Source organism: Phaethon aethereus (genome assembly GCF_964289735.1).
Source record: "Phaethon aethereus genome assembly, chromosome: 11".
Classification (NCBI taxonomy): Eukaryota; Metazoa; Chordata; class Aves; order Phaethontiformes; family Phaethontidae; genus Phaethon; species Phaethon aethereus.
Genome location: NC_138587.1, coordinates 9,206,448 through 9,222,944, shown reverse-complemented (window position 1 = coordinate 9,222,944; position 16,497 = coordinate 9,206,448). Strand labels below are relative to the sequence as shown.

General features: G+C 55.0%; 1 protein-coding gene across 1 annotated transcript; it reads right to left on the bottom strand.

Annotated features, from left to right (window-relative positions):
• Positions 1-3,883: 3,883 nt before the first annotated feature.
• On the bottom strand, positions 3,884-7,969 carry FEZF2 (FEZ family zinc finger 2; the record flags this gene model as incomplete). Its single annotated transcript, XM_082004842.1, is given in 10 exon segments — positions 3,884-3,915; positions 3,918-3,978; positions 3,984-4,113; positions 4,115-4,139; positions 4,578-4,710; positions 4,808-4,812; positions 4,815-4,889; positions 4,892-4,940; positions 5,032-5,399; positions 5,402-7,969. Coding segments are annotated over 10 exon segments (1,284 nt in total). The 5' UTR covers positions 5,808-7,969.
• Between the last annotated feature and the right edge of the window lie 8,528 nt (positions 7,970-16,497).

The window sequence follows — 16,497 nt, the reverse complement described above, 5'->3', positions numbered from 1 at the left end:
AGTGAGTACGGGTCGCGCCGTCGGGCGCTGGGCCGTGAAATGAACGATAGCGATGCTCCGACCAGAGGTGACGGGGCCCGCCAGGTCCCTCCGTGGGGGGGAGACCCCCGTGGACGACACGCGGGGGGCGGGCAGGCACGCTCGAAGCTCGGCGGGCTCGCTGGAAAATCATGCAAATGGCTTCATAAAACGGTTTAAAGCGGGAGAAGAAGTCCCGCGAGCACACGGCGGGGACCCGGCGCGTTGGGAAAGGCGTGTATCGGTTTAGCCGTAGTGTTGACTTAAGCGAAAGCGTTAAGCCATTTCTAAACCTAAGTCAATACAGACTTAAGCCAAAATTGTTATTAACGAGCTCTAATCTGATTTGAGAGCCTGCGAGAGAGCCGTGTCTACACGAGCGGGCAGGAGGCGCGCAGCCTTGCTCTGTTGGGTGCCCGGTCCCGGAGACCGCAGCCCCGGGAGGAGGGAGGCGGGTTTCGAGGTGGTGCTACCTCCTGGGAAGAGACAGGCCGCTGCGACTTGGGCTGGCCGCTGCTTTGCCTCTGCGGGATAACTTCCTAAAATCCTCTCGGCTGGCGTGGGGTCCCCTTTCCGGGGAGAGGTGTGGGGCGAGGCCAGGCTGTGCAAACGCCTCCGGGCTGGGGGTGGCTACACGGGGCTGCCGGGCCCCCCGGCCGCGTCCGGCGGGTGCCGAGGGCCAGCAGCTCCGCTTGCTCGGGAGAAGGACGTGCCAGTGCATTTTTTTAGCTATTTCTTCCCCGTCCCCCCCTACCCCGTCCCAATGGGGCAGTTGAGCCCTCCACTCCACCCCCCAGTGGGGGCCTTTCTTTTCTTCCTCACCAGCTTTGAGCAGCCCTGTTTCAGATTGGCCTTTTTATGTTTGATATAAAGAATAGTTGTTGGCCAATTCCATCTTTTCATCGCTGCTCTCCAGGCCCGGGTCCAAGCGGCTTGTCAGATGCTCATTAACTCCCCCTTTGGCTCTTTCCAGTGTGTCTCCTAAGCTCATTGTGCCAAGAACTAGCGCTTCTTTCTCTTTACACGACTCCCTTTCTCTGCTCCATCAGGGAGACAAATTACTTTCCAAAAGGGATCGCCAGGGATGGTTTAATGAGAATTTCTCTAGGGCTGGCCGTGGAAATCAATGTAGTTAACATTCGGTGCACTTAATTGGACTTTTCTCTTCTGCCTCCTTCAAAAAAACTCTGAAGCTATCCTGTTAATCTCTCATTTGTAATCAATTGTGTTGACTAAACAAAAGTCTAGGTCGTCCTTTCTTCCTGTCCCAGACAATCCTTTGTTGCCTCTAAATGCCTCATTCTTGAGTGCTCCTGGTCGTGTAGATGGGTCCGATTGTTGACAGTTCATTATTGCGCTTTTGTCCATTTAATCTCCCTCGCTGTGTTTTGCATGTGCATGCCTTAATGAGCTCCGTTGGCAATTAACATGTTTCTAGCAGCAAACCGGTTGCTCAGACGTTTGGAGAGCGGAGTGCAGGGAAAAGGGCAACGCAGCTGCCGCCGGGCCCTTCTCTTCCCGGTGCCCGGCGGGACGCACCGGGCACCGCCCGGGCCCGGAGAGGCGGCGGCTGGGCCCGGGGGGGCTCCCGGCGGCGCTGGCACGTCGTTCCCTGCGCGGAGGCACCTCTAACCCCCCCGAGGCACCGGCACCGCTCAATCTGTTGTGTGCGCGGCTGCGGCGCCGGGAGAGGGGGTTTTGTGCGGGTTTGGTGTTATTATTGAGGCTTGCTGGCAAGAGTGCCGAAGTGTGAGCAGTCGTGGACAGCAGAAACATCTTGTGAGGGAGAAGATAATTGGAGTCTCTGGCGTGTGTGTGTCTGACAGAGCCGCCCCTCCCCCGCGATCTGCGGCTTGTCTGTGCCGGGATCGGGGGGGCCGAGCCCGGCCGGCGGCGAGCGGCCCCGTCCCGGAGCCTCCGCGGCCGGGGGGAGCCGGAGTCGCAGCAGGGCCGGGGGCTGCCCGCCGTTCCCTCGGAGGGGTGAGCTCTTCCCGCGCGGCCCTGCGGGGTGCCCCGAGGATGCCCTTAGGCGCGTCGGGGATGCCGCTCCCCCTCTCACAGGCGGCTCTGCAAACAACGTTGCTTTTTATAAAAACGCGAAAAAGACCGCGCTTCCTTAGCGCCCTGCCTGCGCCGCCCGGCTCCCGCTCCCGGCGGCAGCCCCGACCCCTCCTCACGGCCAAGGCGCGGAGCAGCCGTCGCTTCCCCTGGGCCCGTTAGCGGGACCGGCCCCGCCGCCGCGCCGGACACGCCGCTTGCGTCCCCGAGCCGTGTCCTGCCGTGGGCTCCCCCCGCGCAGTGCCCTCACGGGGACGAGGGTCCCGTCTCGGCGGCGGCGGGGGAAGCCGGTCTCAGCTGGCGGTTTGCCGCCGCGGCCCGCCGGCACGGGGCTGATCTGCAGCCCCTTCGCTTGGGGGGCGGTTTGTCCCCCCCGGGGGTTTCCAGAATGGCGACTTACGGCGACGGCTGTTGCATTTATTTTTCTTTTTTTTTTAATTTCCTTTTAACCTGAAACTCTCCCAAAATCTTTTAACAAATTCTCGCACGATCTTTCCCGCTTCCGAGATCGCTGGACATCCTTTCCCGCTCCTCACCCGACCCAAAGCATCGCAATGCTACTTTTGGCACTTAAAAATGCAAAACCCGAGAAACTCGGAAATTGCCCCGTCCCCTCAGCGGGAGCAGCGGGCCCCTCAGCCCCTCGGGCCGCTCCCCGAGGAGCGCCGGGCATCGCTGCTGAAAATGCAGCCAGAAGCCGGAGCAAGGGTCGTCTCCCGTTTCTGCGCCGGGCGGCGAGCCGTGCCCGTCCTCGCCTCTCCCAGTTCACTGCTCCGTTAAGCGGGGAAGGGTGAGCTCCCCGCCACGCCGTCCCTAGGCCTTCTGGTGCCTCGCTCGTTCCCCTCCTCATCACATGCCCGGCCCGAGCATCACGCACACGGCCGGCTCCGTCCCCTTTCTCCGCTAGAATAATATTGTTCCTAACGACGTGGCCGGAATAGACACTCGCATATTAAAAGTGAGGGAGGGGAGGAGATGCGAAGGGAATATTTAGTGTAATCCAAGTGCTTGATTATCCATATTCTGATCAAAAAGAGTTTCTGAGGCCTGCTGAGAGTGATTAGATTAATGTAATGCGGTTTGAAGGGTCTGTGTTTTCTCTCTTAATTTGGGTCATTACTCGGAAAAAGCAAGCGTGAGATCATTTCATCTGCATGCAGGGAAAGATAGTCATTCAGGAGCGGCTTAAACATGCCGTAATGAACCGGCCCCGGGTAAGCGGCGCTGGGAAACTCCGAACTGCCCTTCGCGCTGCAGCCCAGGGGTCCTGCACAGGCGTTACCCCTTTCCTGGGGGGCAGTGGCCCTCTGAAGCCGCCCGGTTCCCTCCCGCCCCTCCTTTCGATGTCTGCGGGGCGCTCGGCGGGCTCTGGAGCGCAGGGCCGAGCGGCAGGGCCCGGCTCCCGGAGCTCCCCTTTACACCGGGGGCGGGGGGGAGCGCCGTGCAGCCTGGTCCCCACGACCGGGGCCGAGGTGGGAAATGAGACACCTGCGAAGGGCCGGTTTATTGTCCCATGATAGAGAGAGATATATATTCCTCACTTATTCGGGCGTACATTTAAAATGGAGATTTACAGACACGTATAAAGAGCGTTGTCCTGGCGCCGGGCGGGGGGCGGCCAGCCCGGCCCCCCCGGCCCGCTCCGGCGGCGCAACGCGGCGTTAAATAAGATCCTCTTATATACAACTGCGGCTCGGGATCGCTTGCTACCGGCGGCTGAGCTCGCTGGGGAAGAGACAAGAGAAGCGAAGGCTGGTCTGGATCAATAGTGCTGGCCGGTGGAGCAAGTCTGAGTGGGACCGGGCCCTTAGCTCTGCCCACCGCGCCCGGGGTCCCGGTGGCGGGCGGAGCGCTGGAGACGCTGTCGTGCAACTTTCGGACGTGCTTCTTTAAATCAAAGTTCTGCAAAATCCTTTCCCGCAAGTGACGCACGTAAAGGGCTTCTTGTCGTTGTGGGTGTGCATGTGGAAAGTCAAGTTATAGATCTGGTGGAAGGCTTTGTTGCAAATGGTGCACTTGTACTGCTTTTCCCACTGTGGTCAGCTTGTGGTTCTTGTAGTTGCCTGCGAGAGAGGAAGAGGGTGGAAGAAGGGGTTACCCGAGGGTGCCCGGGCCGCACAGGTAAGGCAGGGCAGGACTGGGGGGGACATTAGGAAGTGTCTCCCCCGCACCCCTGTCCGACTTGTCAAACTCGGTCCGCGTCAGCGCTGAGCAGCGCGCAACTGGCACGGCACAAATGAGAGGCAGGGTCAGCCCGGTGACCGCGGCAAATAGAGGGCTCTGGATTAGGACCAAGGCCCGGCACGTCTCATTTAAAAAGCATTTAGGGAGAACCGTCAGCAGTCCCCGGCGATGCGGCCCGGCTTAGAGGGAAAGTAATTGGGAGCGGCGGCAGCTCTGCCCGCGCCTCTCTCTTCGCCCGGCCGGGCAGCGCTCGCCGCCTCTAATCCCCGCTAATGATGGGCGAGGGCCCCGTGGGGCCCCGGCCCGGCCCGGCTCACCTTTCTGGTGGAAGCCCTTGCCGCAGAACTCGCAGACGAAGGGCTTGTAGCCGGCGTGGATGCGGATGTGGGTGTTGAGCGTGGAGCTCCTGTTGAACGCCTTCCCGCACTGGTTGCACTTGTGGGGTTTCTCCTGCACCGGGGAGGGAGGCGGGGGGCGAGAGGCCCGTCAGGAGGGGCTGCGGGGGGGGGGTGCAGCCGCCCCCGCACCCCGCCTGCCCCCCACCTACCTGGTGTGGATGATTTTGTGCCGGCACAGGGTGCTGGCCTGGCGGAAGCCCTTCCCGCAGACCTTGCACACGAACGGCCGGGCCCCGTGTGCACCGGCATGTGGCGGGTGAGATTGTAGTGCGCGTTGAACACCTGCGGGGAGGTGCCGGGAAGGCGAGGTCAGGCACGGCGGGGCCGCCTCCGGCCCGCACCCCCCTACCCCCCCTTGCAGGCGCCCCCTTACCTTGCCGCAGACCTCGCAGGTGAAGTTTTTGGGCTTGCCCTCCGCCGCGCCGCCGCCCCCCAGCTTGGCGTGGCCCTTGGGGGGGCCGCCGCGCTCGGCCGCCGCCGCCTCCTTCATCACCTGGTCCAGGTGTCCGGGCAGCCGCTCCTTGTGGGCGAAGGGCGGCGGCGGCGGCAGCTTCTCGGCCGCCAGCCCCGCCAACTTGGCGTTCTCCAGCAGAAAGAGCTTCTGGTGGGCCGAGAGCCCCCCCGGCGGCGGGGCCCCCAGCAGGCCGGAGGGGAAGAGCTGGCCGTGCAGGATGTCGGCCGGGTGGTACGCGGCGTCCAGGTAGTTGAAGTAGTAGAGGGAGCGGGGGGCGGCCGGCACGGCCCCGCTTGGTGGATGACCTGCGGCTTGATGAGCCGGCCGCTGGACTGGCCCAGGGCGAGCTCTGCCTTGCAGCAGACGCCGCAGTTGGCCTTGCAGAGGCCCGCGCTGCCCCGCAGGCTGCTCTTCCACAGCTCCGAGTAGTTGAGGAGAGTCTTGGAGGGCACCTCGTAGCCCAGCGGCGGGATGGGGATGACGCAGGGCAGGGGCGAGCACAGGCTCAGCGGCTTCTTGGCCGGCTCCGGCCCGCCGTGCCTCTGCTCGAAGACTGGCTTGGGCTCCGACGTCTTGGCCATGATCCGCTCGATGGAGAAGGCCAGGGTCTTGGCGGGGTTAGCGGCGGCTGCCCTGCCGTCGTGCCGGGGACAGGGGGAAGGCATGACCGTCTCCAGCGACCCCGAGCTCGCCATGTCGCTCCGCCGTGCGGGAACTTGGTGTGAGCAGCGACTCGCTCCCGCTCGCGCCTCTGCATTCCAGAAAAGCCAGGAGACAAATCAATTTAATAAGCACCTTGTTCTCCCCCTACTCCCCCCCCACCGGCACCCCCCTCCCTATTTACATTCAAATGAACATATCCAAGAACAATGGCAAGTAGGGTACCAGATTACTGCTCATTAAGAGGAACGCGCTAAAGTAACATGCAAGCTAGACCTTGTTAGTATTAAAAAAAAAAAAAAAGAAAGAAAAAAAAAAAGAAAAACCTCCCCCAGCCCACTGCCACCTAGCCCAGCCCCACCCATGGCCGCGGCTCCAGGGGCGGGGGGCGGCGGGGTCGCCTTGGGACCACTTACCTTTGCGCAGCGCCGGCGAGACGCATCCAAGCAGCGCAGCGTGGCCACATTCACATTTTGATAGCAAACATCTTCCTGAGCGTCAGATCACGGTCTCGTACATTTAAAGCTGACATCACATGAAGTCACTTCTAGCAGAATGACATGGGGATGCCACCATGGATCTTCCCTGAGCCGAGGCGCCGGGCTGGAGCGCGGTGGGTTGGGGCAGAGAGAGGAAGAGGAGCCCCCCCTCCACGCACAATTTCCTTCCAGTTTAAGACGCACAAATCTCTCGTGTGCGAGCTAGGTTTTTCCTCTCTCTCTCCCTTCTTAAAAAGCAACTTGCAAAGCAGAGGAATCGTTTTGCATGTGGCAAATTAGAAGGCAAGTGCGATTCACAAGTTGGGTGGAAAAGAGTGCTCCAGTTCTCGCTGGGGTTAGAAGAGCCACTCCGAATGAGCGTGAGGGGTTTTTTTTTCTTCTTCTTTTTTTTTTTTTTTTTTTAAGAAGGGGGAGAATGATTTTTTTTTTTTTTTCCTAAAGCAACTACCACGCAACCATGCTCGAGTTATTTTGGCAACCCATCTGCAATCAGCTCCGTTGCAACCGAGCTGGAAGATAATTAATAAATTGTCACTTATCTGCGAGCCTCCCCAGCATGTATAAATTAATAGCCAACCCATTAATTAGGACAGTGTATTAATGTTAATTAAACTAAGTTTAATTCCACCCCCCTCCCCTCTTAGGGTAGCTGGTGATTAGCCTTAAATAAACGCGGAGGGAGTCGAGTCCAGGGCTGGGTTTTTGCTGCTTAAAAAAAAAAAAAAAAACAAAAACCACAATTTAAAAAAAGGAACCGTGCGCTGCGAACGGGAGTTTTGCAAATTGTCACCCCGACAGGTACCCGCTTTCCCGGGGGGCAGCCGGGCGGCTTTCCATGTCCCTTCTAGACCTGGTCGTGCCCCCCCCCCCCCGCCCCCCGAAAAAAATAGACGACGCTCCATTCTAGCGCCCGGGTGCCGGGGTTTCTTCCCTTCCTCTTTCTAATTAAAACGACTTGATGCGGGAGGGGAGGGTTTGCAGACACCTCAGATGCGAGAACGCGGTAACGGAGGGAGCCCCATGTCCACCTGTTTCGGGGGGCCCGGCCCGCGGCACCCCCGGCCCCGATTAGCCGCCGCGTCTCTGGCCGGGGCTATTCAGCCGAACCAATTTCCCCGGCGATTCAGGGCGCTCCATTCTCTTTCACTTGTACCACTATAGCGCTGCGTGGAACCTGGTTTTGTGTGTTTCTAAAATAAAGGGGAGGATTATCCGGGGGAGGGGCGGGGGGAGCCAAGTCTTTAGATTGAGCCTGGCCAGAGGTAAAGCAAGCAATGAAAAGGGCCCTATATATATTTATTTATTGTCCGCCTCCCTAGCACGCCTAAGAAAGTTCGGGGGTTTCTGCGGCGCTGACGCAGCCGCGCCCGGTGGGGCCGTTTGCGGTCGGGCTCCGGAAACAAACTTGGGACGCGGCGGCGAGCGGCCTGCCCGGGGGCACCCGGCCCGAGACACCCCGCCGGGGACACCCCGTCCGGGGGAGCTCCCTGCCCCCTCCCGCCGGGGCCCACTGGGCCAGCGGGTAGGGCAGGGAGGGAGGAAACCCTCCTGCTTTTTGGGGAGAGAGAGTGGGACGGGGCCGCGGAGAGCCACATGCACCGGCACAAGCCGCGCCCGGTGGTTGGGCTGGGCCACGGGGAGCCGCGCCGTGGCGGGCAGCGGCTGGGCTCCTCTCGCTCCCGGGGCTCGCCGGCTTTAGCAAAGTATTTAATTAGCCTCCACAAACTTCTTTTCCTCGCCTGCAGATTATACTGAGTGGAGGGTTGGGAACTATTTTACACCTTGCCACTCACATGTTAATTAATCTCTATCTAACCCTAATTGCAGTTTATTCAAGCACCGCTCAACAGCTCACCCACACAATAAACACTGGGGCTGCTTTTATCCATATTACTCCCCGCTCACACGTTGAGTAATTAACTCCAGTACCAACTAATAGTGCAAACAAATATTTTCTGTAAACGAGATGATTTCGGGCAGGATAAAAGAAGGCTGCGGAGCTGGGGCCGGGAGCTCGCTGCCCGCTTCCCTGCACCGCCCCTGTCCTTGCCGGGCCGCTTCCCGGGCCGGGGCTGCCCCGGGCGCGGAGCGGGGACCCCCGTGCAGCAGCCCCGGGGCAGCCTCCTTCCCGCCGTCCGGAGCAACCCCCGAGGCCGGTACGGTGCACCTTGTGCACCGGTGCTTGGGCATCGCGGCTAAGACCCGAGCGTTGGAGCTCCGTATTTTAATTGAAACCGCGGGTTTAGGCGCAGCTGGAGGCTGTCTCTATCGATCCGGCTTCTGCTGTGCCGGCAGGCGTAGTGCCACCGCCCGCCCCAGGGACAGCCGCGCCGAGCGGGGCCGGCGGCTCGGGGGGCCGAGGTGGCCGCACGTCGGGCGGGCTGCGGTGTCCCGGCGCGGCGCCGCTTTCTGCCTCTCCGTGGAGGCTGTTCTCCCGTGGGGTTTTAATCCTTCGCTGTCCCACCCTCGATGTTTAGAGGGGAGCGATGGTTTGTGGATTTTTTCCCTGCACGCCGCAAAGCCTCTCGCAATGCGGACGCGCTTGCTTGTCTGGTTATTTGCGCCGCTGGTCGTGTGTCCCCGTCCGTCCGGTCCCCCCACTCCCCGCCCCGAAAAACGACTTGCCGTGCCCGCCCGGCCGGGACGGCCCGGCCCCTGCGTGGAGCACACCGGGCTCGCCCCGCGCCTCATCCCCCGCCGCTTTTCACCGGTTGGTCCCGGGCGCGCCCGGCAGCCTCAGCCCCCAACGCTCCCTGGCCGCTGGCATCGAAAACCGGCGGGGCTTTCCCTTGCACCCCCCGACAACCAGACCCACTCGGCAAGGGGCTCCCGCGGGCGCGTCCCGGGTGGGTCCCGGGCGGGCGGGCAGCGCGGGGCCCCGCAGGCCAGGCCCCACTCCCCGCGCCCGCCCGGGTAGTCGGCGCTGAGCATTCATGGTCCGCGGGAGATAGATAACTTAGGATCCTCCTAGTTATTTAACTTGGCAGCTGCTTAAACTCCATAGTGGAAGCTGCCGAAAGTTATTAGCATTATGCTTCCATCTCTCCGAAATGGTGGCTTTGATTTCTATGCTGCTTTGCTTTTTATATGTATTTTTGAAACGCTTTTTTTTTTCTTTTTTTTTATAATAACAGAAGGTGATGGACGACCGGGCAAGCCACCAGCCCACGCAATTAGGACGGGGCTGCCTTTGTCATCCGTGGGGCGCAGCTTCGGATTTTGTGGCCGGTGCAAAGGTGCGGCGGAGGGGCCCAGAGTCGGGCTGGGAGGAGAGCTGGGCTGTGGTGCTGCCCGGGCCTGGGCCCCACCGTGCCGGGTTTGGGTCTGGCTCGGTGCAAGGCAGCAATTACAGCTTCCAAGGGCAGCCCAGGGATGGCCCCGAGGTGTTTGGTCGGAGTTCAGTTTGCGGTGGTCAGAGGCAGACACTTCTTTGGACAAATTAGCAAAGCAATGGATGGAGAAATCAGGATAGCAAAGTCCTGGGCTGGGGTGAAGAGGGGCTTGTTACCCATTTGACTGCTTCCCATTAGCCCTTTGAAACCATGGTTCCTCATGTGACGGGAGCATTACTGATATCGTAGCTCCTCTCATTCTGCACGGCCCTTAGTGTCTGTGGGGGGACCCTGCTGCCATGTCACCCGCCAGAGACTGCCATGACTGTGCATGGGGCAGGGGCAGTGCACGGCGAGGCCACCTCGGCTGAAGCAGAGGCGTTGAGTCCCTCCAGACTATTTTTTCAGTCCTTTCACTGAATTATGTACACATTACTGCATGTTCATAGGCAGATAATTTTTTTTTTTTTTTTTTTTTCATAATGAAACCACTACTGGGGAGCTAGGTTTTGGAGCACTGCACAGGTCCCAGAACAAATGTGGTTAGTGGGATGTTGGAAGCACACTGGCCCAGAGTCCTTGCATGTCCATGACGGTCGACTTTGTCAGTGATGGCAGGGGTAGCATTCACATTTTTAACCTGAATCTAATTTTAAGAACTGGTATCTGACCTGCTCCTAAAGCTGTTTGAAATCTAGCTCCACGGCAGAGCAACCGGCAGGGCACCGTGGCAGGAGCTGCGCAGAGTGCCTTGATGGCAATCAAACTGGCTTATGTAATTCTAAAAATGGCAACTCCTTACTTGCCACATCTCTTTCTGTCTATGCAGAGAGTCCTGCAGAGCTGCCAAACAGAAGCAATTGAATGAACTCTTTTCTCGGCTCATTCCTCCTTCCGCAGCTCGGAGGAAGTGAGCCAGAGCCTATTCTAGTTTGCCTGTCAACAGGAATGGTAACTAACGGCTCGATCCCAGCCAGGCTTTATGCCCCAAAAACACTGCCTGCCTTTGAGGAGTGGAGAGAGACATCATGGGTGAAGCCTAGTTCCTGGTGCAAGACTGGTCTGGCCCAGGAGGCAGTCAAGGAGTAGTCCACACATCATGTCCAAGGTCAACCCGGCCGGTAAGGCAAGCAAGAAACCGTTGAATGGGTGAGCTGCTGTTCTCCATCCTTATTGTCAGAAATAGTCATTCTTCAGGTCGCAGTAATGGAGAAGTGCTGCATTTCATTTCTGAATGCTGAAACTGAAAGATGTCCCTTCCTAATGTTTTGAAATGTTGTACTTTTTTGTTTTGAAAGAGTGGGAGCTTTTAAATTTTTCTGGTTTTGTGGATTTTTTCCCCTTATTTTCTATTTAGGAGAAAAGGTGGGAGGAAGTAGAGAAGGAGAATATAATGGGGGGATGGCCTTGTTCTCACTTTCCTACTGAAAACGTTTCAGAAAAAGGAGCAAAAAGCAGTGAAAATGGGTAGAAGCCCACTTCAGTTTTGTGTTCCTATTCCTTCCCTTTTTTGCTTGAAAGAAGGATGGCCAAAAAAATAAGTGGGACAAACCCCACGTGTTTTGAATTATTCTCCCCTTAATGAGGTAGAAAAAACATCTCATTTTCAAAGTTACTGGCTTTTTCAATGAAAAAAATCAAATAGAGTAAGAATCTTTCCAAACCCAATCTTTCCACCATCTTTTTGCAACTCCCCACCCGGTGTTGACAAGCTTTTCTGGCTATGCCACGTATTACGTATTACTGCTGCTGTGCCACTTGGGCACAAGAAAAGTGCCGGTTTCACCCCAGAAGATGTGATCTAGAAGAACCACTAAAAATCCCCCCAACAATCAGAGCCCAAACTAAAAATCCGGACCTTGTTATTGCAGGAAAAATCTTCAATGCACGACCCAAGTATTCCCTGAATGTTCAAGAACACCCACAAATTCTGTAAAAATAGCTGATAATTTATTTATTTGATTATATTATGAGCCTAGCTTGTGATTTTGGGGTGGGGGCGGGGGTGGGGCTGGAGTTAGTGATGCTGAAAAAACAGTTTAGAGAAAAGCCCAGGCGAGTTATCAGCTCTGGGGAGCAGGAGAGCTGCTTAGGCTCTTCCTCATGAACCTCAGAGTATTGCGGAGCCCACCCAGGGCTCTGAAACTTCTGGGGCAAGGAGGCTGTCAACAGGGTGGCCGTTTCTTCCCGGGAGAGCTAGAGGCCTTTGGCCCTGCAGTCCTTGGATGAGGCTGGTGTCAGTGTCATGGCCACGGCCGTGGCCAGTGTGTGTTGGAGGGACTGGTTCATCTCTTCCCCTTCACACACCCGCATTGACCAAGGGTAGAGCTGTTGCAGGGAGCATGAGCTGCCCCTCGGCGGGTCATCCTTCCTATCCTCATTGGGCTGTGCTACTGGGTGACCCCCAGCACTGCTGAACATGGCTATGGGACATGTTTCTGTCCTGTATGTGAGGGTCCAGATGGGCTTGGAGGCTGCCTCTGGTGTACGTCGCAAAACCTAACCTGCAGTTTTTACTGTTTTATCTGGATAGAAAAAACCTTCCCTTTTATCAGTTTGCCACCACATTCTCTTCAAGCCTTTGAGCTATTTCTCTCCTCCTTTCCAGTGCGTGCCTCTCCTCTCCAGCTGACAGCCCGGGACAGCCCCCCAAGATCAGCTGCTTTCTCTGCCGAAAGCAGTCCTAAACGGTGTGGCCTTTGTTCCCCCCAGCTGTCGTATCCTCCGGGATCTGCAACAAGTCCTCGTTTTACAGACCCCGTCTTGTCAGTCCCCAATCTGATCTGACCACCTGGTTTGTTTTTGAATCGTGCTCTTGAGTCACAACATTTCTGTTTATTTCAACAACTGTATTCCTTGCATAGGAAATGAGCCAAGATGGTCTAAGGCGGGGAGAGCCAAGCATGTCGTGGTTGTAATTGCTTTTGCTCTCCCAATATCAAATTTTACAGTATAATCAAAATCTTATTTTTGTACTACTGGACTCTGTTATTGACTTAATCTTCTTAAGTGCTCCTATTATTCCAGTGATTTCATCGTTGCATGTTGATTTTAATCTTTTGATCTCCATATTAGCTACTGCCTGCAACTAATTTGTTGCTCAGTGTTTTTCTTTGTTTTGACCTGTGAGGCATTTTCCTCATGGCACACAACTCTGCTGGCAGATTGCATATAATCTCTGCACTTTTTCCTCCCATATTTTGCATAGTTACAACAAATGCAGATTTACAACTTGAAATTGAATATGCATCTTTTAGAAAGGCTGAGGAAAATATCACTTCAGGTTTAGCTCAAGTGCTTGAATAAAGGAAATACGGCTGAATACAGCTCACCGGAGAGAAGTGTCACACAGGCTTTTTAGTCCAGCAAGTTCAGAACGGGTGGCAACTGCAATAATTGTAACTTATATGCAGTCAGGATCAAAGAGTTTCTGAAAGCATTGATAGACCTAAGATGAAGGCGGCTGGTTTTTGTGAATGGTTTAAGGGGATTGTGGCGACGAGGGTGTTGGCCTCTTCTCCCAAGTAACTAGTGATAGGACAAGAGGAAATGGCCTCAAGTTGCGCCAGGGGAGGTTTAGATTGGATATTAGGAAAAATTTCTTCACTGAGAGGGTGGTCAGGCATTGGAACAGGCTGCCCAGGGAGGTGGTGGAGTCGCCATCTCTGGAAGTGTTTAAAAAACCTGTGGATGTGGCACTTCAGGACATGGTTTAGGGGACATGGTGGCGCTGGATTAATGGTTGGACTTGATGATCTTGAAGGTCCTTTCCAACCTAGTGATTCTGTGATTCTGTGACTCTCCTAGCTGGACTCAGCTTGACGCAGTGGTGACTCTTGAATCACGACACCACGGAGCAGGTTTTTGAACAAGTGTTAGTGACGGTGGCGGTAGTGCAGAATCGTGAACTTCACCAAGTGCAGAGGTTGAAATATGGCTCAGCTGCATTTCGGCTGGCCATCAGATGAGTGCTTTTTCCCTTGGTAGTTGATGGTTTAACCTGTGCTAATTTATTGGGGGCTTTGTTTGCTTTAGCTTTTTCTTTTAAAGCTTTAGAGAAGTGATTTTTGCTTTAGGTTTACTGTGAATTTTCTAAAAAGAACACAGCCTGAACATTGACAAAATAATTTTTACTTGCTGCATGCCTGTTTATGCTTCTGAACACAAATTGTCTTCTAATATTTTTGACGTTTTGGTCACTGGAGAGGCAGAAAAGCAATTTCTAAGATGCCTATGGGCCATGAGACATGTATTACAGCAGAGGGGAAAGAATCTGTTAGTTGCTGAAATACAAAACAAATTGGATGAACAGCTGCTGACACTTGTCAGTCAAATAGTTGATAGCATTTTCAGTCTCCGTGCCACATGCTTTAAGTAAGTCTGTCAAGAAAAGGATATTTTCGCTGGACTTCCCTGTAAATATGAGAGAAGTTTTGGCCTGATCTATCATTTAAAATTTTGCTGGCAGAGGCATGAAATTTTCCTCTTTCCCCAAAACTGATTGACATAACTGTACTGGCAGATTCTTCATCTAGGTGCAGTTGTACTGGCAGAAAGTCCTTTGACTGTTGGAGCTCATTCCATCGCAGCCATGGGTTGAAGCGAAACCAGCAGCAGACCTCTGCGTTTCTTGGCTGGGTTTGCCAGAGTGCTCCCACCCATCAGCAAGCCCTTTTAGATGCTTCCCGAGGTGCAGCTCTGCTCTGCAGGAACCTGAGTCCTGTCCAAAGCGTAGTCTGTGGCCAGGAGGGCTTTAAACCTGGATTTATGTTTTCCGGATAAAAACAACACCATTTTGGATTCAACATTTCTGCAGGATTAACCCAAGCCAGCACTTCTCACTCTTGGTACCATGGTGCAGCACCCATATAGGACGGGGTCGGGCTGCCAGAACCCACGTAACCATTTGCAGGGTTAAAAGCAGTGGGGATCAGGGTACGATGTGCTCCTTTGCTCTGGAGTGGGAGGTTAAATCCTGCTTTGCAGCATTGCTCGTACATGAGTTCTTCTCCCCGCTCACACTAAAGTATGTAACTTGAAGCTCATAATTTGGGTCCAAACTCCTTAAAAGAAGTACAGTGGCTAATGTTTCCTTATTTTGAATGTGTGGTCAAGCCTGACATATCCTCAGGGTTGTTACAGAGTCTCTGAGGTGCTTTATTGGGGTTTGAGGACATGCAAAAAGCTGTCACAGGCTATAGGGTCATTGCTAATGACAGAGCAACTCAGACAAGGGTGTCCATCACTGCGTTTCAGGGAGGCACCTATGTGTGTTAGTGATGCACAGCCAAGGATCGTCTCCTGAAGGCTGCGCCCACACTCTTTCATTCAAAAAACTGAGCAGGGCTCACTATTTTGAAAGGTGGCAGGTGGAAGTGGGCTGTGTTTTTACCCAATAAATATTTCATGTTAAAAAAAAAAAAAAAAAAAAGGAAGCCAGTTCCAGAGCAGAATCAAGCTGTTTCTCCAGCTCTGCTCTGCCTGACTGGGAGTAGAGCTACAAATTTGTGTCTCCCCCATTGCTCTTTGCTACCAGCCTGGTGACCACCCCAGGTAAGGTTTTCCCAGTGCCTCCTCTTGGAGCTGTTGCCCTTCAAATAAATACTTGGCACAGCTAAGGGAGAGGATGAAGAAGGGTTGCGCACACGCATGCACCTCAAGGGGAGATGTGTATGGATCTCAAGTGGATCTCAATGACCTAGAAAGAAGGACCAGGTGGTGCTTGCAGTTTGTTCATTCCTTTATGTTTTGTGAGACTTGTTTTGTCAGGCAAGTCCTGTTAGGGCTTCAGGGTGTGACGGAAGGCTCCAAGCTTAACGATGTCAAGATACAGATGGGTTTTGTATGTGTCCCAGTGACAGACCTGCAGAGGTACCTGAATTGGTTTTGGTGGACTCAGTATGACTTAAATGTTCTCCTGCTATCTCAGTTTCTCTGGGTATTTAGGACCAAGTATTTTCACAGCTAGAGAATGGGTAAGAAGGGGGAAGATCTTCCTGTGTCAGTGGTCACAAGGCCACGTTCCTGCCTAAGTCCTTGGAGTTGGCTTTTCCTGGCAATGCTTCCCTCTACCAGCATCATGGAGCAAGACAAAACTCAAGTGGTCTGCTGGGCTAGAGTCAGGGTTCAAAACTTGTGCATCAAATGGCTCATCAATATGTAAATGGTACTAAATGTGCATGCCTACCACCCACTCCTAAAGTAAAGACCCTGCTAATGTCCCTATTCCAAGGGGGTAGAGTATGCAGGTCACCACGGGCAGGTGGGCGTTGAATGTGTAGGGTATGGCCATCCAGATGGGGCTGCAGAGCACCTCCAGAGCTAGGTGCTAAACTCTACCTGAGAGGGAAGGGACCCAAAATGCAGCATTACAGGTGCATATTGCTCCAGGCTCCATAACTATCCCAGCCCCATTTGGGAGTCAACACCTGCTTCACTGGCTGTTCCCGGAGGTCCCCTCCTCCTCCTCCCATATGTCCAGGGAGTGTCTCATGGCTCTTGGGAACTGGAAGATGGTTTAGTTTAATGGTTGATGTTGTCAGGAAGGCTCGTCCAGGCAGGATGTTTTTCCAGCCCATCTTTTATTTGTAGCTGGTGAACATTTGTCCTTGTTCCCCAGGGTGGCAACAGGTTGCTGTGCTTGGGGGCAAAGGACATCAGCTCTTCTCCTTCTCTCTCAAATGACTGAAACCTGGGCTAGCAGCAGTCATTTTTGGTTTGAATTGGCTGATGGGAGGGAGTGACTGCAAAACCTCTTAGAAAACTCCCAACCTAACATGCTTTCCATCAAACCAGCCTTTTAATTTCAGCTAGGGGTATGCCCCGTGCTGTGTGTTCGTAAGTGCCTTGCAGGCTGCTGCACTTGGCTCTTTTGGGAGAAGTTAAAATACAAA